We start from the raw sequence: 26,486 nt of genomic DNA on the forward strand, positions 1-26,486 counted from the left end.
ATTTGCAATGCAGCGGTTTTTTGCTCTTAAAGACTCCCATATTGTCACTCCTTTCCCCTTCCTGAATAAATGAGTAGCTTTACAGAATCAATAAAATGAGTTGCTCTTGGAAGGAAGATGTCATGAATACAAAAGAGGGTTCTCTAGACAGACTCACTCCTTCATGTGGAGTCTGGCTCAGTAGTGACCAGTCTTTGCTGAACACTTCTTGCTATTCCTCTCCACAGGCAGATGGTGGTACTGAACCCTTTCTGTCCTGCAGCACCTGCTGAACCCCAGACCCTAAGGAACCAGTTGTCCCCTCTCCGTGTGTCCCTCAGCCCTTAAGTTAGTCATAGTCACATCAGAACCTGCCTCCCACAAAACATGTTCCAACTCCTGGGCACAAAGTGTGAACAGAGCTCTAAGGATGCAGGTAAATGCAGATAGGCAGTACCAATGTACAGGCTCTAAGGGGCAGGGTTTAAGTGGTATTTTAACAGATTGGCACTTTCCAGAAGGTTTTGTAAACACCTAACCCTTTAATTACAAGAGTTTTATGTATTATTAATTTTGAGAAAAATGTCACTTCTTTTTTCAGATGCATTTGTATTTTGATTATATTAGAAATAAATTGTTTCTTTATGTTGTCTTAGAAACTATTTCTACTTCCCAGGTTACCATAAGTTGAAATACTCCTGATTTCTCTTGATTTGCATCTTGTTGGCTAGTTACTATTTGAGGCCAGAACTGAGAAACAGCTGGACAGATTTTCTAAACTGTAGACAGTGCAATTCAATGAATAGTCACATTTTGTGCATAGTTTGAATATTTTATTTTTAATCATGAATTAATTTGAACTTAGAACTCTGCCTGTTAAAAATTCATACCTGTAGGTTGACAAAAATTGAAAAAAATAACAAATGGGATGAAAAAATTGTTTTGGCAGAGTATTAGAGAAATTGATGTAAGACAATTTAACATGTCAGAATTTTTCTTCATTATCAAATTAACTGAAACTCAGGCAAAATCCTAGAAGTTAAGCTGAGTCACTATTTTTTAGAATGCCACTAAACAATTAAACTAAACTACATTTTCCAGTTTGGCAAGTTAAGTGGCAAGATGAGATAATTGGCTATTACATCATATTTCAAGAGTAGGAGGCAGAGAGACAACCTCATCTTTGGGAAGCACTGAATGTTCTGATCCAGGGCAGGTCTTGATATCTCAGCAACACGAGCCCAGCAGTACCAGCAACATGAGCCCAGCAGTACCAGCTTGGGAATGAGAAATAATGTGGTAAATGACAAGCTGTCACTACATGGCAAAAACATATGAGCAGTTTGAAATAGAAAAGCTTATCTGGATTAGACAAAATAGTTATTTAAATCAAACAGTGACTCAACTGACTGCTAATTTTGTAAAGAACATACACTAAATATCCTTGATCCATCAACAAACAACATTAATCAAATCAATTTAAGATTTGTTTTATGCAGGTTCAGTTTTTGAGCAAATCTCTGATCAGTTACAATATTTAGTTTTACATGTAGAGCTAATACCACATTTACTACCATGCTAAGTCAGTTAAATATTAATCATAACTACAGAATCTCTGGCACAAGCTGACATAGTTTCTAGGGCACCACAGTGTAATACACTTGTGTTTGGCAAGAACATGTAGAGGCAAAAGGAAGAGACACCGGACTGTAAAGCGTATCATGAACACATGGAGACAGTAGGGGTTTGTGCATGAATTATTTTTACAGTTCTGCAAAAGTATTTGTCCAGAACTACACATATATTCAAGGTTACAGATGAGAGTTTGTAGAAGCAGCAAGAAACACAAATTAGCCTGGCACCACTGCACTCTGCCCTGAATAAAGGACAACACACAGCTCTGATCTCCACAGAGCAAACAAGGAACTGTAGCTGTGACTCAGTTGCAACTTGGTCCTTGCTTTCCCTAGTCTACATATGATGTAATTTGTACCAGCCCTTTTCCTGGTACACTTCCCTTTGCCCTGCACCCCCACTCAGCTGTGCTGTCAGTGAATCAGGACACAGAGCCAGTGCTCCATGCACTCCTTCCCACATGGAAAGGAGCAGAAAAGCAGCAGCAGCTCTTTCCTCTGCCACCTTGGAATCCGCAGCATGGGCAGTCTAGAAGCAATGGGACAAACTGGTGCCCCAATACTCCTCTGTGGAGGTTGGGCAAGCAGTTATATTTCAAACTTGAAGAGAAAGTAAAAGTGAACAAGAGGTAAAAATCCAAAAGATGATGGCTTCTGCAAATGTTCAATTATTTTTTTTAATTGATTTCTATGACTACTCCCTTCTATTTAATGTCTTTGTAGCTTAGTTCCTTATATTGTCAAATTTTATTGCCCTTTTGCACCAAATAATAATAATCCTCCCTGGAATCATGCATAATTTACTATGCAAAACGCTATTTAGTGCAACCTAAGTTATTGAATATGGTCCAAATCCTGGTTGTGATTCTGGACAACAATGGTGGGAAATATTTTGCTCAGAGACATGTTTATCCCTGTGCTTTTAAAATATTTTTTCCTTGAATCTGTTAATCATACTACAGCTTTTGGTGGCTTCAGAAGTAAATTACTCATGCGCTAAACCCTAATCTCTATGTAAGAATGTACAATCTCCATATCAGTGTTCTCATTTTACAACTTCTCAACTGAAGCACCTGAAAGCAGACAGAGGCAAAACTAAAACATGCAATCCCAACAGTGTCAAACAAAGCATTTTTCTAAACTGCATTCCATCCTCATTAAAGGAATGTAAATTCTGTGTAAACTACTCTACATGAATGAACCTGCTTTTGATCATACCATCTTTCAAATAAGCAATACTTATGATCAAACAAATGGGAAGAGTAGATTTATTGTGGGAACTAAATAGAATTTAATTTCAATGTAATTATTTGGGGGTAGATAGGAAGAAACCTTATGCTTATTACAACTCACTTAAGTATGTTTTTTCCACACTTGACAACGAGTTTGCCAAAACGGATAATTATGGATACCCTAGAAATAGTTTGAAAGAATACAGTCATCACATTAGGTTTTTTTAGCATTTCACCTTCTATCCAACTGTGCAATTCAGAACTCAATGAATTTTATTACTGTGTAACAAGTACATGCTGCATGAGAAAAGCTGCCGTTTATTGTGGTTTTCAATTTCAGCCTGTTTTCAGGATCTTGATGCTTATTGAAGGAACATGCAATTCTACTTTACTTCCCATTAAATACTAATGTAACACATACATACAGAGCAACAGAGAGGTTTCAGTTCAAACTGAGATTTGTGGCTGTGCAGTCCTGTGTGTGCTGCAGAGGAAGCACCTTCTAGATCAACAGGTAAGTGTTATCTGTGTACACAAAGATATGTTACTCTATGTTACTATAACATATACCATAGCATATGTTACTATGGGTTCACAGCTACCACTTTCAGGATACCACGCTACTGGGTTCAGAGATAAACCACATTTCCCTCCACACCACTTTCTCTTGGCATTGCCATAATTGCAAGTTTCCTCATTAGTTTTCTGACACCCCAACAAAGTCTGTTATTTTGTTTCTGTCTCCATTCTATAGACATGGCCTTAAATAATGCCAGGTTTCTCAGATACCCTTGAACTTCAGGACACTGTCAGAAGTAGTGTGTAACTAGAAGTGTGTAACTTCTCTCTGTTGTGGGAGAAAATAAAAGTTAGATTTCTAAATATATATCAAAATATATCTTGTGTTATAGATGGCAGAATTCTTTAAAAGCCTCTACAATTCTGATTCCCTCTGAAATAAGAAAAAAAAAATCAAATAGAAGTTAGGCACAGAAAGGTCTGAAGAAAGGTTTTCTCCTTGTCTTCATGAGCATCTTTTCATTCCTCTCCAAACAAGATGTGAAAAATCCAAAATATAAAGACAGGTTTAAATTTCTGTAGCCAGAAGGAAAAGTGGGAGTAGGGGAATACACAAGACAGCACATTTACATTTAACTAGGAAATTTTTGCATGAGCTATACAGAAGGTGGACTGTGGCTCAAAGAGTGGAAGGGAATAGCCTCTTACAGAAATAATTTTGATGGATGGAACATCCTTTCTGTAAAACAACTGCTATATTTCAAAACTACTTTTGTTAATAAATTCTAACAAAATTAAAGCTCAGCAGGTGAACTAATACACATGAAAAGTGATAAATTATTAAATCTGCTTCCACAAAATAGCATTTGATTAAAATTATTTTAATATTAGTAGCCTTTAAAACATTCTCATTAATTTCAAACTTTAAGGTCCTTAGAGAGTGACATATTTCCTATTTGCCAAAACACTTACTACATACATCTAGTTTCCTATAAAGATAATAAAGAAAGTTATTAGTCAACTTAGTTATTAATAAATATTAATTATTTAATTATATATAATTATAATTAAATTACATTTTAACCAGTTTAACTTAGTTAGTTAAACTAGTTAAAATATAATTTAGAGCTGCACAGGAATCAAGGTAATCATTTTCCTCAGACAACCATATATGATCATACTCAATACACATATAAAAAGACAGATGACAGGGTGCTACAGTACTGCAAAAATATTTGTATTCAAGCTCAGATTCTCACTGTTATTAAGGAGCATATACACACATACTGTACACATGCTCAAATAGGACAAAGGTGTGATCCAGAATTCTATATCAAGAGAGATTTCCTGATTACCATAGGAACAGAGTATGTTTAAGCAGAACATCAGAAACAACATGATCTGCACTAATTTGTCAAGTTATCACCCTTATCATAACTAAGCTGAGACTTGGCATATTTCAAGCTGTAAAAAAATCAAAAGACAACCAGCTGTTAACCAGTATCCCAGAAAATTATTTTAAAAACCAAGGCTTCCAGCATTAACATTCCTTATGTATGTGGCCAAGTTAGGAATAATGAAAGTGATGAGCAGCATTCATGAATTATGTCTAGCCAGACAGAGAAGGCCAAGTGACTTCCTTCAAAAATGGGGAAAAAGGGATGGGCACATAAGGAGGAAAGAAACCATTAGGGATGTGGTATAATTAACACTGCACAAGATGACTTGGAGTATTCTTCCATAAAAAAAAAAAAAAAAAACCAAACAAACCAGGAGAGAGAAACTAAAGAGAGAGGTAAAACAACCTCTTCTGAGGAAAAGTGAAAAATTTATAATGAAAACAAGCAAACAAACAAAAAAAACCCCAGGTGTTTGTGGAAAAAAGAATGGCTTGATTACAAAACATTATCAAGTCTCAAGAAAATCACTAGCAGATTTAGCTTGATGTCATGACCCAATTATTCTGACCACTGTCAGGGAGGAACAACTCACATTTGTTCTCAGTTAAATGACTGGCATGTCCTCATGATTATGAATGACATTTTGTTAGCCTACACTATTTACCAAACCATTGGTTCCCAACATGTGGTCATCAGTGTGATCAGTATGATCCAACTGCTTTGTAAAGCTGTAACTCTGCAATATTTTCAATTAAAAATTCATCATGAAACCTGGTAACCAGAGTAGTTGAGCAACCTCTATTATCAATAGCCAAGAGCTAATAAAAGAAAAGACAAATAAAAAAACCCCATATATATGATTCAAAAGGGGCATGGTAGACTAACAGAGGCGGAACAGAAATTGTAATAAGTTTAACATATGTCATTTGATATAAGAAAGAAAAAAAAATGACAGGCAAAGGACAGGAAAGAGAGGAAAACTATTCAAAAAGTATTTTCACAGACTGCAAAGGTAGGAACATAGGCACAGCTCCAGAAACTTACGCTTTAGGTTGTTGTTGGGTTGCTACAATAAGATGATGAGAGCAAAATGTCATTAAAGCAAAAACATAAAATTTGTGGGTTTTACATCCTTTTCAGAAATAGTCTGGTCTCATGAGAAATACACAAATGAACAAAGATTTGTTATACAGGATTTCAACATGGAACATGCCACAAATTTCTCTTGTTTCATAGCTGTCAAACAGCAGTTTATCATACCATTTTTACTGTCAAAAGGGGAACATAATACAGAATAGCAGCCAGTAAGGTTTATGGTAGCTAAAACACTAAATCAAATCAGCCCTACAAATAGGGACCAAACATTATGCTATATGTACTTCACTACTATAATTATATTAAGATGTAAGGATTCGTGCCACTTTCAAATTAGGAGAAAAACAGATCATATATAGCGCCCCAAACTATTCTCCATAATAGAGAAAAAAATTATGCTTTACTATCACATATTAAAAATATGACTGGAGCACTCTTCAAAATATTAGGAAGAATTTTTAACATAGTTATATTTTAACTACTTTTTCTTACACAGGAAATAAATCATTTAGAGATTACTTGAAAAGTTAACTATTTTTAAATTCCTACTTTATAATTTCTGCTCTGTGATATGGTCAATGCACAGCCCTGCAGGTGAAGTACCTAGCTGCTAAATTATTTCTCAGATCTATTACCCCATGAAACTAAAAATATAAGAAGTCCTGTAACTCTAAACACGCCATTAGTCACAGCAATCTTTCACTCTCTGTAAATTGCTTTTTCTGGAACGTAAAATATTTAGAACACTACTGTTCCACAATTCTCTCACCTGTGGAGACTTCTTGCTCCCTATTTCAAAAATGCACCAACATCTCTAGCACCAGAAGGAGTTTTATTGCATGAAGTTCAAACCCAAGGCTGCCTGTCTTGGAGAAGATTTACCTCAGGACAACTATCAGAGCAGCCTGGCTCACAGAAATGATAGAACAAAAGACACATAACACTTCCCATCTTCAAACATCACAATAAGTGGTAATTTTAACAATAAAAGTTGTTTGCATATACTTGGTATAAGCCAGAAGTAATTAAAATTAGGTCAGTCCAAACTTAGATGGAGCAACTGTTGTAGTATCAGTTCCATGGCTCTACATAAGTAACTAGATTAGGGAGGGAAGGGAAAAAAAATTTAAAAATTAAAAAAAAAAATACACATTTACTACTTCCCTGAATAGGTTTAAGGCTTAAACTTCTTTCATTCATAGATGTATTATAGTCCTGACTGTCTCTATAGCCTCAGTAGCAAGTGTGAAAGAGGGGCAGAGAGAATTAGTTGAAAAGCTGTATGTTGTGTAGGAGCTTGTTTCAATGACAAGCTTCCTCAGGTCATCTCGGCTCACAGGCAGTCAGGACAACTTTTCACAGGCCAGGATGTTCCAGAAGATCGCAGTGACCAAATGGCTGGATATGCCAACATATCTTCAGGGATCCGAACTTGACACAGTTACTCCTGATGCAAGTCAAGTATCTGCCTCCTTGGGTGTAATTTTGAATCTTCTGCAGCAAACTGTGTCTCTTCTCTCATTCCTAGCTGGTGCTTAGCACCTTATAATAGAAATGCTGGGCAAGTCATGTGCATGTGTGCATGCATCTGCATGCACAGATCAGCAGACTTGTTTTTAAACTCCTTACAGCATAAAAGACACTAGGGGACATTTCTCTGCTTTCTCTTATGGAAAAAGACATATTTCCCTGTAGCATTAACACTGTAAAATGCTAGTGCAATTGGTTTTCTTGTTTTGATGACTCCACTGCCAGCTGGGATTGAAACCCACATTTTAGTATCAACTACCACGGAAAAAAACTTACATTAATTAAAAAGCCATAGCAGTAATTTAGGAATTTTTTCAATTGAAGAGACTCTTCAATGGGTATGATCATCTTAAAGAACCTATGTATACCATCTTAAAAGAATTCATACAGAGAATGACTAAAGAATAATGGAGTTTATTTTACTTTTTGCTAAGTGTTAGATATGTAGTCAGTGTGCATTTTCATCAATTAGGCAAGGAACATACTAAATTCTCCCCCATAAGTGGCAGATTACTGCACCGATGAGTCCACTATAAACTAATGATGGTAGTTTCATTTCACTAATTGAAAATTTTAACATTTCATCTCACCTCAATTGTGGGTGGATCTTCTCTCTTTTTTCTTATCCATGCTGAAAAAAAATAAAAATCAAATGGATTATTTCAAAGATCAAAAACAGTATTAAAACTCAAAATTATTATTAATTTGTAACAAAAAGTAAGCATTTATGAAAAAATTACACTAGAATTCACCACAACTTGGCAAACATGTAATTTCCCAAAATGTAGGCACAAGATGTTATTTCCTGTTTCAATACTTGCTCTTCAGAGAAGGGAGAGGTGGGGGATGGTGTCACCCCTATGTAGAAACATTTGCCACGGTTTACATAGCACCTTGGTTGTCAAAACAGGGCTTAAAGAGCAGGGCTTATGGCACAGTCTTATTGTTGAACTTGCAATACAGAGATGAGGTACACCCTAAGAAAATGAGAAGCTGACTAATGGAAAGAACAGCCTTAGACCACTCTGGTGAAAAAGGATTCCTGTACATGCTTCAGACATTCTTAAAGCTGAAAAATTTTCATGTTACTACCAGGTAGAATTCAGGTATGAAAGGTTCAGCCCCAGATCTGAGTGAGGGACTGCAGAGCCTGGACTGAACACATCATGTGGCTCTGTGGGATTGCTCACTGCCAGGAGGGGTGGGTACTGTGAGTGGGAGAAGGATTCACTGGAAAAGGCAGCAGAGGAATGAAGGAATGAAAGCAGGGGCAATGAAAGCTGTCCTGTGGCTCAGGGTTTCTGAATGAGATCCACAGATATTTGCCTACTCCTGTCACTATCACTGCTGTTAGCTGGGACTGTCAGGAGGCAACAATCCAGACACCACATCACAGACACTGACAGGTCTCACTTTGTCAATGAATTAAGAGAGAGAGAGCTCCAACTATTACAGACATTATTTAGACGAATGACCTGACACCACTTTTTAGAAATACCACTACTGTAGCATTTTTTCATGGCTTTTTAATCTACACATTTGTCTCTTCTGCACATATTTTTCAAATTAATTAGAAGCAGAATGCAAACAGCCAGTAATGAACAGAATGACAAACATAAGGAAAGCCACTTCCAAGCGCAGAGATACAGAAAAATGTTATTTCATATGTTTGTTGAGGTAATCAAGATTTTTGTTACTATACTTGAAAATTAGAGCAAAAATAACATTTTGCTATAACACACTCAAATTCCTGGCCTCACCTGTTGCCATCTATAAAATACAGAAATGCTTTAAGAAGTAAATATTATGTATTTTAATTTTCTAATACCATCTGTACTGTATTTTGAAGGGAACCAGGGAATGATTTAGACAAGTCTAAGACACTAAAACCTGCACAGTCATAACATAATCTCATTTCTCAAAAAGCAACTACATAGAAGGTGAAACACTAACAGCAGCAGCAGTATGCAACTGATTTTAAGGAAGAATAGGTTCCAATTAACATAAGAACAAATGGAGATGAAATGGTAGAACAGCCTGGAATTTATCCAGGATGGCAAGGCCAACAGCCTTGGTTAATAGTAAAGTTTAATGGTAAAATACCTGCAAAGATATGAAGCAAGGTAATACTTTTGTTTCTTGTCTATCAGATGCCACTTCTGAAGATATGTAGTTTTAAATGTCTTTCTCAGACTACTTTTCTTAAAAGCAGTCCCTGTCATCTCTTCTCAGCATTCCTAACAAATAAATAGGTCCAAATCCATTGTCCTTGTGGAGAAGTGACAGAGCTATAAAGAGTTAGCATCACACTTTCTGCAAGTTTTATGTCAGTGGAAAGAAAGACAGCCCAATAATGTAATTCAAAATACAACTACGTGACTTTCTATTAAAACTATAGAACTATATAACTTTTTGTATGCACCTGTAGTAGCACTTACAAACATTTAAATTCTACTAGGACTTCAAACTGCAAAATCTGGTAAGATGAAAGACTAAACTGAGACTGTCACTTCCCAGCTGGCAGCCTTTCATACAGTCTGTAACAAAACCAACCATGCTATTGAAGAAAATCTTATCACATAAGCATTTCCTCCTGAAGGAAGTTACCTTTGTCCATACTCAGCAACAGTTTCAGATTACTGAAATACTTGGCAACATCATTCAGAAAAAATGTGAAAAGCAGTAGAGATTTCAGATACAGCAAAGTATGTATACTAAACACTAATCAATAAAACATACAGCTGGAGGAAGGCAAAAATACTAGTTCAAAATGTCTCATAAAAAGTAAAGCATAAATCATCAAAATTTAACAGATTACTTTCAACGAAATATCATCTACTTTGCCATGCCTTGCTTCTGACCTATGGAAGGATAGTACCACTGTTTTCTATCCCACAGCTATCAACATGTAAAAATTGCTTTACTTTATTTGAAATTGCCTGTATTTTCTTAAAACACCAGCTGCATTTTAATTTCAGATCATTATAATAACTGATCCTCAAAGAAAAAATTTGAAATAAAAATTAAGCTGCAGCCAAAAAGTACTGCTGAAATATAAACAGTACAATAGATTTTCTTTCAAGACCACTTGTGACTTTTAGCAGGTTTTGACTAATGATTTTCAGATGAATGGAATACTTCTAGTTAATTATTTTATAATTTAATTATCTACCTCATTTTAAAAGCTGCAAACAAAACAGTGAAGGGTAACACAATCACATATGTCCTGTGAACAAAGGCCGTGAAATAAGGACCACTCCACAATACATTTTCATTCATTAACTGAACTCAGTACCAACACTCAAAAGCAAAGAAACAAACGTTATTTTAGGAAGAGTTTTCGTATCAAACATTCCATAATAGAACTGCATCTATTTAAATACATAAATAATGCACACAGTTTTAACACTGCGCTCTTTTTCTTTCCAGTTATAACAACACTTGAATACTTGGTTTTATTTGAGCTATTAACCTTTCTGTTTTCTAATAAATGTCAGGGGTACAAATCTTTTTCAGCTTAACGGTACATAAAACTTGTTGGCACAAATATTGATACCATTTTCTGAATTACTACAAGTACATTAATTTTAATATCTCCCATGAACTGCATAAGAAAGTCATTATTAAATGAAAGATTTCTTCACTGCCATGTAGCTGAGGGAGGAATATAGCATGAAAACTTACTAAAATCTTTGTAAATCCATAAGATGAATTTAGTTAGACTTAACGTTATCACACTTGTCTGTGCAAATCCACTTCTCAAATATTCTTCATAAAGCTCAAGAAGAAATATGAGCTTAAAAGCAAAGAAAACATCATCTGATTTCAGTATATTTTAGCACACTGCATTTAGCATCCACTAGTTTGATCAGTCTTTCAAAAGAAACACATTTTACTAATAATTCACCTGACCACTTAATCTTTGGGGCTAAGAATGGGAGAACTCTTAATTCACACCAGTTTTTATGTTGTCTTTGAGATAGGAGAATTTTTAAAAGCCTTTAAAATCCTTGACTTTTAAGTTATCGATAAAATTTTGAGCACCCAACACACAGTTCAAAAAAAGCACCAACACCTCATAACTCAGGTGTAAGAGAAATTCATGGTAGCATAGGGAGAATGAAGGTGTACAAAAATATAACTGATTTCCTACTGAGTTAGCACTACGTTTAACAAAATTCAAGTAAATAATATGTTGAAGTTATATATTTTGCATTCTCTTTATGTATCTGCATATATCCAGACACAAAATACATATATCTGTGTATACAGTTGAGTAAAGAAAAAGTTCTTGTACCTTTCTTAATGATCTGCATTACACCTTCAGTGAATGCACTTTTAAATTACTCAACAGCTTTATACTATAGTCAAATATTTGTTCATGGAAACAAGGTAGGTAGGTAGGTGCTATATTACATTATATTTGAACAACATATGCACACACACATATATATATATAATTAAAAGTTGACAGTTATAGCTGGGAAAAAGTTTTTCATTACATTCCCATTCCCCAAGCTAACAAAACAAAATGCCTTCACCATTGTCAGCCAAGATATTTTCAATCTGGCAGAGAAGGTAAAATGTATGTACTGAGTGCAACCACAACATCCCCCCTGCACACCAAAGCTTTGGCAAAATGAATCATTGTCCCCATTTAAAACTGCTGCTTCTAATTTTATCTGGATGTACTCATGTTAATTCTACCTTTGTCTAAAAGGAATTTGGCAAGTAAGTTGGACATTTCCTACCTTGAGACATTCGCATTCTTTCATCAGCACTCATTTGCATTCTTATTAGTATGCATGAAATTTTCATTGAACTTTAGGTCTCCTACTGGTAGATAACACACTGCAATGGCCATAGAAAGTGAACATACAAATTAGGACTCCCATTAATCACTAAATGTTACCAAGAAAAAGAAAAGAGACATTATGAGTAGATGGCAATAAAATGCAGTAAGAAGCACATCTTCTCTGAATCTCTGTGGTATGTAAAATTTCAGATGTCCCCTCATGAGCACTACTGACATGTCTTGAGGAAGTAAATATTTGAGTAGGTGAACATTCAGAACTAAAATACAGAAATGTTATCTGTTGTATGCATCCATACTGCCTAAGAAAAAGTAGGCACTCACACTCTGAAGTAAAATATAAGAGACTTCACTGAAACAAAACCAGGCAATATTTGTATTATTATTGTATACAAATATTGGTATATGGATTGCATTCTAAATTTAAAACTACAGCACAAGAGGGAATACACTTTTGGATTTTTAAAATTAAAATTAAAGGTGTACAAAGAGCTAACACTGAGGATAACACAAGGGATTCTGTTTTAGCTTTACAGAAGCCTTAATGTACATTTCAGAACTTTTAATAATATTCAGAGGTCTGAGAATGTAGATAATTCAATCCTCCAGAGCACTGAAAACTAACATCTTTAGGATAAAATTTCCAGATGAGTCCTTCAGGAGTAAACCCTTGGCCTTGTATTCACTAAACTCCCAGGATCAGTACACAAACAACCTCTCCAGAGTCAAAGAAACAGCTTGCACAGGTTGAGTCTGTGATCTAGATGATGCTTTATAGCTTTCTACTTGGTCTCCTTTACTTTATTACAAGTTTAAAACTTGATAAACACACTACCAGAATCAGTTCCTTATGTTACCAGCTGTCCAAGTTGCATGTCTTAGGTACAGAATGAGATTTAACTTGTCCCCTCTTCCAATTTCTTTACAGCCTGTTCCACTCCTTACACTATCCTTTGTCCCTGGTTTCATGTAAGCTCTCCTCAGACAAGTGATATCTGTAAGTATTTCCAGGGACGGTACTTTCATTAATTTTGGTCATAAGAGGTTTCTTTTTCTAGTCATACAGTCAGTTGTACAGTTGTGCAGGGTAACAAAGAAAGGGAAAGGGTGCTGGAATGACTGCTTTTAAATGAGGTGGCCATTTAGAACTGTCCACAAGTAAAAAACCCTGAGTCCTGGCAGGACAAAGACAGTGCAGGTAAAAGCAGCTCTCTCCAGGTCTCAAGAAAAGGAGGAGATAAGGCAACAGACTCTTCAGCACAGTCCTAAAAGTGAAAAGCCTGAGAGGAATAGGAAGGAGAGCCAGCCAAAACTTAAGCAGAGGCCATGGATATCAAAGTACATACACAGGGTTTGGAGAAAAGGCACCTGGAGATGTAAGTGTGTGCCCAGCTGAGTCCAAGAGCAAAGAGAAAACAAAGTAGGAAATATTAAATAAGATTCTAACCTTATATTTATCTTTTACTGTTCAGAGGAAACAGCAAGTATTTTGGAACTCCTTCAGCAAAGTCTCAGGCTATTTGCTGGAATGATCAGCATCCATAATAGCACGAATTATAACGTGAACACCCACAGAAAAAATGTACTGGGATATTTTCAAGCATCTGGACAGAAGACACACAGTGAAAGTTCAGCACAGGTCCTGTGGGCCTGGAAAACTTCTAGGCCAATGTTAAAGAGGAAAAAATTGGGATAGAAATGTAATGAGCATTTCAGCAAAGAGTGTCTAAAAATCTTGAATTAAACTTTTTTTACTCAGATAACTGTCTTCTATAGTTGTATTTGAACTACTACTACACTTTCCATTCCTTATAATTTTCAACTAATTAATAATTTCTTTTTTACAGGAGGCAAAAAAGAAATAGTGATAAATCGAAATTCAGAGCATCTTAAATCCCTTACACCCCACAATATGTAGCCAAGACATAATAGGTCTTTCAACAGCTTCTCCACCCACAGCAGAAGTACCAGTTTTGGCTTGTTAAAATTCTACATCCATAAAACCATTTGCAAAGGTTACACTAGCATTGGACAAAAAAGTACAGGCTAGCCTTTTTTCTGGAATTCCCATCTTTATCTCTCAGAAGCATACACTATGCACCCTTCTGGTTAATAAATGCACTGGGGAAAAAAGCATGCATGTATATCTTCTTTCTAGAGAAATTCAGTAGTGTTGTGGTTGAGGAATGGGACTCCCCAATTTACTTCTCCCACAAAAGTTGCCCAAACCACAGTGCCAACCGCTTGCTCCCTCTCCCCTCCTCTTCCACCCTTCCCCACTGAGGGTGGCCAGGGAGGAGGATGGGAGGCACAAAAGGGAAAGATCATGGAGTGAGAGAACAATTTACTGGAAACAGCAGTAAGAAAAGAAAACAAACATAAATTAATACTCATAATAAAAGCATACAAAAGAGAGGGCAATTTACACGCAAAATGCTCACCAAGGATGATGTGAGATGACCACAGCCATGTTTTTTCCCAATCAGAAGCCACACCCTTTTTCTCAGAAGCCAGATTCTCCTTCCCCTACTCCCAGCAATCACCTAAGGCAGCATGGTATAACATCTGGATCCTGGCCACACCCGGTTAGCCACACCGTCTCTTGGTGATTGCAAAAATTAACTCCATCCTTGGCCAAAATCAGGACAAGTACTTAAGAGGAAAAGACTATTACTCAATCTGAAAACTGCAAATTTTCCTTTCCTCTCTGAATTCTTTGCTGACAATGTATTTGTATTTGCTGACAACATCACAAAGACAAAACCCCACAGTTACGAAGATGAGGAAGTTATGCAATAAAAATGTAAACACAGCTCATAACAACAGGACTGGCCAGGTTATTGCTTCTTCTCTAAAACAAATCTGAACAGGATGCCTTGATTTGAAAAGTGTGTCCCAGGTCTGCCAGCTGCACCGTTTTAGACAAGGTCCATACACCCTTGAGAGTACATGGTATTTGAATTTAAGGTCTTGTCACACACAACATCCCAAAAATCTGCAACTTTCAAGGCACCACACTGTCAAATCCCACGGATTTGTGCTAAATTTCTGAAGAGAGATATAGCAGAGGATTTTTAGTGCTACACAGATCCCAATAGCATGAAGCAATGGGTTTGTATAGCAATTTGGTTGAACACTGCAGTCTAACCCCATTAAGAAAAGGATTATTAGCCCACACCCATCTGAGACAGTCTGACTGTCCACGTTGTGTTCCTGTTAATTCCAGACAAGTGCAGACAGAGACTACCAAATTGTCCTGGATGAGAATTCCTTCACAGGAGAGCAGAGTTACCTGAACCTTCATATATGCTTCATATATGCTTCTTGGTGTCCGTGGTGCAGTGTTTGCATGACAGTCACAGAGAACTAAGATGAGCTCTGATAGTTAGAGAACTTTTAGACAAGGAAAAAGACCTTCAGAAAGCTGGATGAATAGCATCCATCCATTCAAGCACCAGATGATTTAGTTAGGACAGGCCTATCAGGCTGCTGCTCTCCTTCAGCAGATGGCTCTATTGGACTGACAAAGCAGCAGAAACAGCTAGAGCAAGACTTGCCAAACCCCTGTGGGTACTGCAGCAGTCAAAGACTGTTGATACCGTGGTTTCACCATAGCTGGCAAACACTGCCAATAGTGTTGAAACACTTTCAGAAGCTTTCTGCTCTTAATACTAGCCTCAGTTGATCACAGCAAAAATCCTAGGAATTAGTGTAATGACAATGATAAAAAACAAGGTAAGAATGTTTTCTATTTCTCCACTGACTCCATTAAGGGAAATAATGGGCCTGAAGTTTTCTTTTTGTTCAGTATCATCTCCCTCAGAGAAGAGCATTAAGCATAAAGGAAAGAAAATGAGGTAAACAAGTATAATAAGATATTTCCTCCAAACATGTTGTAGACTGTTTATCAGTAATATCTGTATATATTATATAAGAACAATTTTTCTTCTACCAATACTTTTAACCTCTTACTAACTCATTCAAACTTCCAGCAAGTAGAATAGTTCATGACAAGGAATTCCAGAGCTAAATTACACACTGCTTAAAATCTGTTTGCTTTAAACCTAACAATTTCTGAGAGATGTCTAGGTATTTTACTCTCCCAAAAGCATGTTGAGTAATGGGTAGCCTCTACATAGGATTTCAGGGATTCCTTGCTCATACTATTTCAGGGATTCCTTGCTTATGCTGCAGAATCCTGGATTTTAAGTCACATTTAACCCCATACTTGGCTCAAGCACCTAACAACTTCAAAGACCAACATATACTCCTCTTGTTTTTCTCTAAGAGCTGATCAGCTAATCCTAAGGAAATGCACTAGCTTCCCTGAAATGTTTATTACATCACAAATTTTCAGACAAGGATTTAATCAGTAGCACTTGGACAAGACGGTTACTTATTAACATGTTCTCCAACTCTCTACTACATTGTGCACGAGAGAATATAGGAAACCAAATACACCATAAAAAAAGCAGCCCCATCACTGGTGACACCAATATGCACATCAACTGACCTACATATTAACACTGCAGTGAAGGAATAATAATGAAGTTTTGTTTTATTTAATGCACTTCATGCTGGTTATTCAATCAGATTCTCCACAGGAATAAATGTTTTCACATTTAATAGGAGTAAGTCATCTCCACATAGGCTTTACTTTCATTAAATGCTAAGTACTGACTTCTCAAACAAAATTTATCCTATTTTTAAAGAGGCTACTTCAAGAATTCATATTGTTACGCAGTTAAATAAAAGCCTGCCTTACCAAAAATGAAAGATAAGAAGTTACTTGTTCACATAGTCAGGCTTTCTATTAAAAATACAGAGCCTACATTCAATGCCAAAATTTTCTTGAAATAAAACCAAAATATTTACCTTCCCATTCTGTTGGAAAGTCACCAATTTGATACTGATATGCTTCACGATTTACTGCTTCTACAAATCTTCTTTCCGGTATAATCTGCCCTAAAGCAGAAAAAAAAGAATGAAAAATACATATATTTATATTATATATTTTCTATATAATCTTATACAGCTACATAAAAATATATTATATAAATATTTTATTATACTTATATCTTTTTATACAATAGGTATTTTATATTCTATATTTCTATATAAATTTATAATTGCTGATCACCTTATCATCTTGAAAGAATGTATTTATTCACGTGAGTGCAATGACATACAGGATGAAAATGCAAGATTAAAATACTGAGAAAATTATTACCATCTAGACATCAGTTTGAAATATTATATTTCAGTAACTTCAAGAAAAGCTTCCATGTTCTATTTTGAAGTTACTTGTATTATTGGTTATGAAAAACAGGACTCAAAGTTCACTGGGTTAGGTTTGCAAAGTTATGAGGTCACATCATCTCCAACCACTGTCATCTGCCTTGTGCTTGTGAGACTTTTCACAATTACCTATAAACTAAATATTTTCTTTGTTAAAAACCAAAAACCAGAAGGTAGGAATCTGACAGGGAACACTCAGTATATTGAAAGGGGAGACAGTGTGGGGAACTTGAGTCTACATCCCACATTCTGATTGTATTACTGCCAACAAAGAATTAAAAACTTTGAACTGTAAGGTGGAACACAGCAGATTGACTGTCAGATTTTATGCTACTTTATGGTGAGAGAGTATTTTAAATTGCTTTTTAAAGCAGCAGGTACTGGAAATATATATAAGGTTCCCATCCCTCATAGGGGAAAAACCCAACAGTATTCCCTAGGCTCTTTCTACCAGCTTCTTCTCTTCCCGGGGTGCTGATAAGCAGAAATTTGACATTTTGAGGAAACATTTAGTATATCTGAACAAAATATTTTATTTCATAATGAAGTGATTAATGTGGTTCATTCCTTCAGTATGCTTTCAACAAGTTTAAAATAACTGAAGTTATTTTAAAATTGATACCAGTTGGGACTTGGAACCATTAGTAGCTAAACTTCACACTATTATTCGTTATTAAGTATTCAATAAAATAAAATAAGAACTTGTATATAATGTGAAATTCATTTTTTTAAAGATTTTTCTTTAGCTTTATATTTTATTTTTAAGCAATGCAACATTTTTATTTCTTCAAGATATGCAATCAGGCAAAGAATATTGTGTAGAATGCGTTCATCTTCAAAATTAGATATTTTTAATCAATGTTGGAAGTTATGCGATTTATACTTATTTGTTTTGTAAGTATACAATTCCTATAAGTTGATGAAATTAGAGTTCATACCTAGCTGTAATACAATTTTTTTTTCAACAACACCATGGATGATTTTTTTTTCTTACACTGCTCATCTACAACAGTGATGAACTGTTCTTCATCAACAAAAAAAAACAAAAACAAAAACTACAGAATTACTTTCTTCCCATGCAGAAGATTTCCAGAAAAGCTGAAGAGGTATCTAATTAGGGCTGATCCTATACAAGTCTCAGAAAAAACCACTCTTCTCCAATCTTGTAAAGTTACTACACTTTACTGTAAGAACAGCACCTTTTAAAAAACTGTTCTTAATTTGAGTATTACACCATCTGAATAAAGCACCATTAGAAAGAGTAGTGAAGACATCACAACTTGTGACTGATATTATTAAACAAAATATTCCACTTCTTATTCTGCTGCAAGCTTTCACAAAACTCACATAAAAACTCATCCTCCAGATCCCACAAATCACACTGTAGAGCCAAACTCAGAAATTATTTCCCAAACATGTTATTTTGAGTACTTCTGGTGGCTTTTAAGCCTCTCTATATTTGTGATACACACATGACACTAATTAACTTCAACTGTCTGATTTGCCTTATCCCCTAGGTTTCTTTTGCAGACACCACTGACAATTTACATAGGCTTTTGAAGGGAAGATCACACTGAGGCCTCTTCAGATGTAATTAAAACATTTTACAGTTTAGGAAAGTGTTTTTCATACTAAAGATTGCCTTTATTGAATGTTCTGCTTCCTATTAATTCATCCCCGTATTTTCAAACAAATACTTGGGTCTTTGCTACACCAATGTAAGAAACTTCACTTGTAAGAGCATACATAAAAAACAATTAAAAATAGCACCATCAAAACAGTTTTAACTTTAAAATTAACCTCATTTTCATGTGACCACCGGATGTTAGAAGCACTGAAGAACCATAAATTGATCAAGTTGGGATTATATACGTAACACAATATATCCAATTGCATCTTAAAAAAATAGCAGGTCACTTCAGAAAGAATTTAGCAGATGTACAGAACAGTAACACAGAATATCAGATACAACATCATTTTACACTGAACGCCAAAGTAGCCAAGATTTGCAGGAGTTTTCAAGCCTGCAAAAGGGCCAAGAAGACTACATAATTAACAGATCTCTCAGCAAATGATACAGTATTTACATATATTACATTTATATATTTTCTCACTTTGCATATTTTCTCAAAACCTTTCAGTCCCAGTCTATTGAAAAACTAATGCTTCATGGCTGAAATGAATTTGTATAAAAGTCCCAAAACAAAAGTGTTTAGCAGAAGTTTGTGACCTGCTGGCATAAGAAGAGGATAGTCAAATCCAGCAAAGGAAATACTCAGTGAAACATTAAGGGGTAGCCAAAGTATAATGAAGCAGTTTCTAAATTTCTACAGTCTTATCTATACATGAAGGAGACCAGAAACCAGGTTATATTTTCACAAAAATTCCCATGGTTAACAGTAGATAAGCACAGATGTTTTAAAATTAATATTTTAATTTTTCAGTAACTTCTAAGGAAGAGTGTTTCTATGGGCAAAATATCCTAGTTAATCCACGACAGTCATTAAATATTATATATATGTATTTACATTTAGAAAAAGCCATTGAAGAACCTTTCAAATGAAATTAATGAATCTCAAAATTGTGGTGTTCTATGAACAGATTATTACTATTCTGACACCAATTTTGGGGGAAAAAATGTATACACACTAAAGATCTTCAGGAGCCCTAGCTTGATTTTCACTGTTTACAAAAGCATTATTTGAAAATTATTTCCTGTTAACCCTCAAACAAGTTTGTACAATGTGTACAGCTAAACAAACTATGGCACACATAATGAGTGAGAGCAGAAATGGGACCAGGAACAGGGAACTGGATGTTTCTGGTACTTGAACTGAGCTACCTGAACAAGAGCTCCTGCCAGGTATAAAATATTGGCATGTTTTGCAGTATGCAAATCGAAATAGGATCTCCTTCTCACACACTACTATGTGAAAGTAACAATTCCCATTCAAAATGAATGAACATCAGACGTTCATGAGAACTCAGGACCAGGACTCTTTTGGCTCGCTCATTGCAACATCTGCATGCTAAGAGTCCATGGAAGAAACACTCCACTAAGATGTTGGTTTTTTTTTTTTTAATGCACAGACTGAACTTGCAGCCTTTGTGAATTTCAGGCAAATGATTTTGCACAGCAGCACTCTAAACTTCATGATGAAACATGCATTTCTAAAGCATACCTTTTTACTGAAGTGCTCTGTAATTTGAAGAGACTAAATTGTACTTCATTCACTAACAGCCTATTATTTCCTTGTCACCAACCCAACATAAACTTCACTTACTCAAAACAAAGGTTTCTAAATTTTTTTCAGCAATATCTTACAACACTTAAGTAACAGGTCATCCATTTATTTTCTGTTTGGTAACCACCACATAAACTGTAGTTTTTGCTAAATATGAAGTAGTACTTCAATTACCAAAGCACCTGAACTATGAGCAGTTCTTAATACCAAGCAAAGGAAGAACTACTTCTCTAAAAGTAACAAAAACATCTATAGGGTGCAGAATTTTCACATCTATAGGCTGCAGGAGCAGCCCATCACTATAAGAACAGGATCAAGAGTTTTCATCTCCACTGAAGAATGGAAAAGTTTGTTATAAAAGACAACCCTTTTAAAGGTGAGTATTAGTTTGTGAAAGCCACTATCTTTTCTTTGCATAGATTTTTAGCTGAGAGAGTCTGTTCACTGATGACTGTGTTTATGTTACCTCATGATCATATTTCCAGTGTTTCTGCAATAATTATCTTTACTTTAGGAAAGATATAAATATTTTAAAATAATATTTTTTCCCCAAAGAATTATGGGGTTTTTTTCCAAATTTAGACTGCTATGAGGTTAATTAACTTTTGCTTAGTGACAAATTAATAACTTCCAACAGTTCATTATATTCATTCATACAATAAATACAATATCCTGAAATACAAAAAACATTAAGTATTTGAACCTAACATCTATCACTTACAGATGTAGTTACATTTTCCCCAATAAATAACACATTTGAAATCATCTAATATGCTTTATGCTTTATAAAACCATAACAGAAATACATTTTAACTTTTAAGAGCCAGCAAGGCCACAGATGTTTGATAGTTCTGATTTCCATTAACCTGAAATTAACCAGATCAATTATTTCCAGTTTTACAGCAATGCAGGATCAAGCAATATTACACTTTTTAGGCGCTAACTCAGCCAGTCCATACGAGCTGTAAACACCAGGCACTCACAGTCAAGAACTGTGTTTCAGTTTTGCTACTTATATTTACATTTTAATAGCAATACATTTGGCTTTCCAGAGTTGCCTGCAAGTACTAATTTCTTTCCAAAGTAAGACACATTTCCTCAGACTTCAGAAAATTTGAAGCCAGGGAAATTGTTTCAATTTTTGGGAGCATGTACTGTCAAAGAAAAAGGCTGACATACACTACAAAAATCAAAAAACAAAGTCCCTTTTCACTTCCCAAAAGGATTGCCAGCTGACAAAGTCAGTAACTTCCTCTGGGATCAGTGCCCATGGAGCTCATGGATATTCATACAAATCTTGTGTTTTGAAAACCTGCTGTATCTTAGGCTGTGGCATTTAAATTAAGTAATATTTGTTCGAGAAACAATTTCTTTAAAGGGACAGAAAAATCCTTCTGCTAAATATCCACTGCCATTGTAGCCCCTGGGCTCTCTTAATCTGGGTGCAGGATGCAGCACCACCAGTTCCCACTCCCTGCTCACTGGAAGGCCTTGTCCTCCTCATCTGTGAAGCCCATGTCTTTAAAAAGAAGCCGTGTTTTGTAAATGAGACTACAATAAGCCTACTAGAATTACACAACATTACATTCTTTTGGGAACACAAGTGCAAATGATACTAATAGAAATGACAGTTCCTTGCAAAGCTGATGGAAGCTCAGTGGGCTGCCACAGAGAAGCTTTCTTCCAACTATTCTTTTGGTTTCTTTTGGTCCATCAGATTCAAGAAATGCTTTTCTACCAATTACTGTCAAAATGTGAATAAATCCAAGAATGAGGTGCTTAATTTATTCCATAAATGTATGGAAAATGGCTTAAAATGGGAACTTAGCATGTATAACGGGAATTTAGCAGGTAGATAGGAAGTGCACAATAACTTGTACTCGTTTAAATAAAAACATAAGGCAGGGAGATAAAAAGGCAGTGATACAGGGAAGAGAAACGGGTAAATGACAGCAAGAGTATGAATTGTAAATAAAATTAAAAGGAACTCACAGCTGTGAAGAACATCCATTCTGCAATATCACCCAACACAGGAGTGTTATGGACTGGTTTGGATGATTCATTACATTTCCACTGGAAATGAATTTTCAATTAATCTTTTGTAAAAACTCATTTACCACGCAAGAAATACTTTTCCAGAATACTTTTCTTCTTTTTCCAGAATAAATAGATTATTATAACTAGCTGCACATACATTCTCAGGGTACTAATGCTACTTTTGGGGGTTAGTATATTTTAATGAATTTTACAAAAGGACTACAGGTGTGAGATTTGCAAAGAAAATTCAGTCTTCTACAAGGTCTGAACACAATTACAGCTAATACTGTACTGCATTGAAGGATTAAAGAATACTGGTACTTCTATTTTACTGTGTTTGCTTTTCATTGTGGAGGTTAGGGAAGAACACACCTGTTTCAGCCACAGTCAACACAATAGTGAAACTTCTGAAGAAAAGTTAGCTAATGTCCTTGAGATGTATTACCCACTTCATGCATATGCATATCATACAAATATTTAAAGAGCCTTAAACGTTATTCTTTTTTCTACAAAATGGCATTTTTAATTTACATAGAAATAAAGAATGTTTAGTTTATTTGGTTAGAGTTCTAAATTAAACAAGTATTTCAAAGGTTTTAAAACTTTTTAAAACAATGTTAAACAACACATACTAGTAAGCAGTATTTTAGTTGATTAATAGCAATGTAAAATCATTTACCATTCAACAGGTTGTTGTTTTGGGGTTTTTTTTATTACCCTCTAGCTTTACATTGTTAGGTTACTTTAAAAGCTCTCTTCGAAAGTTTGTTTCTCTAAGCTGGCCTTTGTGCACGCACCCATTAGTTAAGGTACTTTCCTGCAACACTGATCTGGAGGGAAAAAACCACATAGTTTAGCTGATTTTGGTGGGCTCAGAGTGGTCTAGGTGGTAAAGAAATAAAAAAAGCCTTCCCATACCCAGGAATTGCAGAAATTCCTGATCTGCTTTCAAACCTAATCTGAGCAGAAAAAAAAACTTCAACAGCTGAGAACAAGGACTAACAATAAGTTGAAGCTTTTTACATCTGAGTCAACCCATTATTTTATTTTATTCTTCTACTCAACTCTCAGACTTTGTGTGGTCTCTTCTCAAGTTATAATGAGCAAATACATACACAAAAAGCAACACAGAGTTGAGAGTTTTAATTCCACAGTCCCAGCTTAATTAAATTGTAGACTAAACAGAAAAAACTGAGGTTTATGTGCTTTTACAGAGTGTAGGTAGGTACCTAATCATCAAGTACTTCAATACCTATTTGAGCGCTCATTGATTTAAGAGTATTGCACCAGGGGCAACTATTGTAAGAGCTGTTAATAAGTTGTGAAAGCATTTACCCTGATGCCAGAGAAAGAAAAAAATTACCACTTATGGATGGTGACCTTTAGAATTGTATAGCTTGTAGTAACTGTAATACAAATGTTTGACTCGCAGAGTTTACAGCCATGAAAAACACAAACTGTGATACTTACAAACTCTATAACCAAATTTCATTTCTTTATACATTAAAGACTAGAAGATACCTAGTAGTACTACCTACGACTGGTAGTAAAATTAAAAACAGTTACACTATTATGCTTCATCAATTTAATCCCTAAAATGCAAACTCTTTAGTAATAAAGACACTTACAGAGGTTTTCATTATTGCAAAGTTGCCAAATTAACCTAATTAGCATTCTAACTCATTTTTTGGTGCGACCAGCTAAGATATGTGATCCCTATACTTATGTGTTTTTATTAATACGTCACACAAGCACTTTAATTCTTAAGTATCAAAAACACATGACTTGTGTCTCACCATACTAAACTCTGCATTGTCCAGCTGTGGAGAATTCCCTTTTTATATTCTGCAACAAGTGAGTGCCTCATTTGCAGTTAAGGAAGACCTTGTTGATCTTCCTTAACTGCAAAGAATGCACCAATGCAGACAACAAACTATGAGGAAAAGGCTTCTGGACACAGCTTGGTGTGTGTAGCTGCATTGACAGCTAAAGGCATTAATCTCTAACATCAAGATTATAGAAAACAACTCAACACTGAACTTCTCCACAGTCCCAAGATGCACAGATATTCAGAAACCAAGTTGTCAATGGATTGACAACAATGATTGTTTCACTGCTTTACTGCGTCTATTACAAAATAAGATACTTTAGAAATATTTGACCTTTTCCTTCTCCTGCCCTCTTTATTCCATAAAAAACAGAAATGGATAGAAATATACAAAATATTGTAACCAAAGAAGATAACATTTGTTATATTCTATCATAGTATTTGTCTCAGCAGCATTTCTTACTAATTGTTTTGATAACATGAATTTGTTTTTTGTAACTAGATTTTTTTTGTAAAAGATGAACATAATGAGACTTGTTACTCAGACAAATAAACCCAAATCTTACACATTCTCTCCTATCTGTGTATGTGTATGAATGAGAGGGAACATGCCACAAATAAAATGAGATTTTCACCCCTAAAAAGATAATCTATTTTAGTATATTTCAATACTGTTCATTTTCTATCCTGGGAATTTGTTATGCAATCAAATCACATGTGTGATAAATCTTCTGCAATTATCAGTAAGAGTCTTTCAGTTTAAAGACACTTCAGATTTATATTTGCATTTTACATACTGTACAGATGACTGCATATATATTTAAAGATCAAAATTCAAATATCTTTAGTTCAAATCAATTAAACTGAAAAATCTTTCCTGGCTCCCTGTATTTCTCTTTAATGGTGGTCAGTATAGGACCTTATTACAGGCAATTTGTTACTATAGGATTGAGGAAAAAATGCTAGCCTCACAAGTTTTGTCATTTCCCCCCCATTTCCCCTGCAGGCTGCTATTGTTGATGGCCTTTATGGAAATATAAATTCAATCAGCAGCTGCAAATTTCATGAGACGTCCATCTTCATGGTGAATTTCTAACTGAGTGTCAAAACAATCTGTGGATTTCTCCCTGATGAAACACTTTGAATTGTAAATTTCTGCAATTTTCCCATGTTAGAATTTGAGCTGCACTAAAATAGAGCCAGCCCAGATATAGTGCCTGCCAGATCGAGACAAGTAATTTTCCCCTTCATTATCTCAACTCTGACATTGAAAGGGTTAAAAATAACCCATAAAAAATTATCTGTTTCTTTTTTTATTTTACATAAAAAATTAATTCCGTTTGTTCTTTTCAGAAGAAAAATAGAAAGGCCCTCAAAACACTCAATTTTACAGTATTTTGAAAAGATAAACCCCCAACAAGTAGATGCAATAGAACCTAAAGAATTTCCTGTGGTGCCAAAAAAGTTCATAGAGATAGTTTGTTTCTTCTAAGTCCCAATTTACATTAATTGTTGATGGAAAACAGAAAATAGATGCATAAATTACAAAAATCAAAACTTAAGCGGAGTTTTCTACTGTTTACTGTATTCTGAACACAATAAAACAAAATGAAGTTTCTCATTCAATTACTGTTTCTTGTAGTAGCTTAGGAGGCACATGTAGCTTACCAAGTATATTATAGCAGTTCAAATATTTTGCTTGAGATAAAGATTTGTTTCTCTCTTCTGTAGGCATTGACATGAAATCTATAAAACAATACCGCTTAACCAATTTGCAAGCAAACTAATTAGTCTGTTTATTATATGGAAAGGAATTAAGAAATATTCACAGAGAGAAATTCACTATCAATGATGATTCATCTATTCATGTAGTTGA

At 35.1% G+C, this 26,486-nt stretch overlaps 1 protein-coding gene across 1 annotated transcript in view; it reads right to left on the reverse strand.

Annotated features, from left to right (window-relative positions):
* NDUFAF2 (NADH:ubiquinone oxidoreductase complex assembly factor 2) overlaps window positions 1-26,486 on the reverse strand; it is a 59,059-nt gene that overhangs the window by 7,856 nt on the left and 24,717 nt on the right. Inside the window, exons 2-3 of the mRNA XM_054283389.1 lie at window positions 17,078-17,167; window positions 7,980-8,020 (exon numbers count right to left, since the gene is read on the reverse strand). Of these exons, the coding sequence (XP_054139364.1) occupies window positions 7,980-8,020; window positions 17,078-17,167 (131 nt within the window). The remainder of the gene's footprint in view (window positions 1-7,979; window positions 8,021-17,077; window positions 17,168-26,486) is intronic.

The sequence above is a fragment of the Melozone crissalis genome, unplaced genomic scaffold, assembly GCF_028551555.1.
Source record: "Melozone crissalis strain CALT ecotype California unplaced genomic scaffold, PUWL_Pcris_2 ptg000005l_1, whole genome shotgun sequence".
In the NCBI taxonomy this organism is placed as follows: domain Eukaryota; kingdom Metazoa; phylum Chordata; class Aves; order Passeriformes; family Passerellidae; genus Melozone; species Melozone crissalis.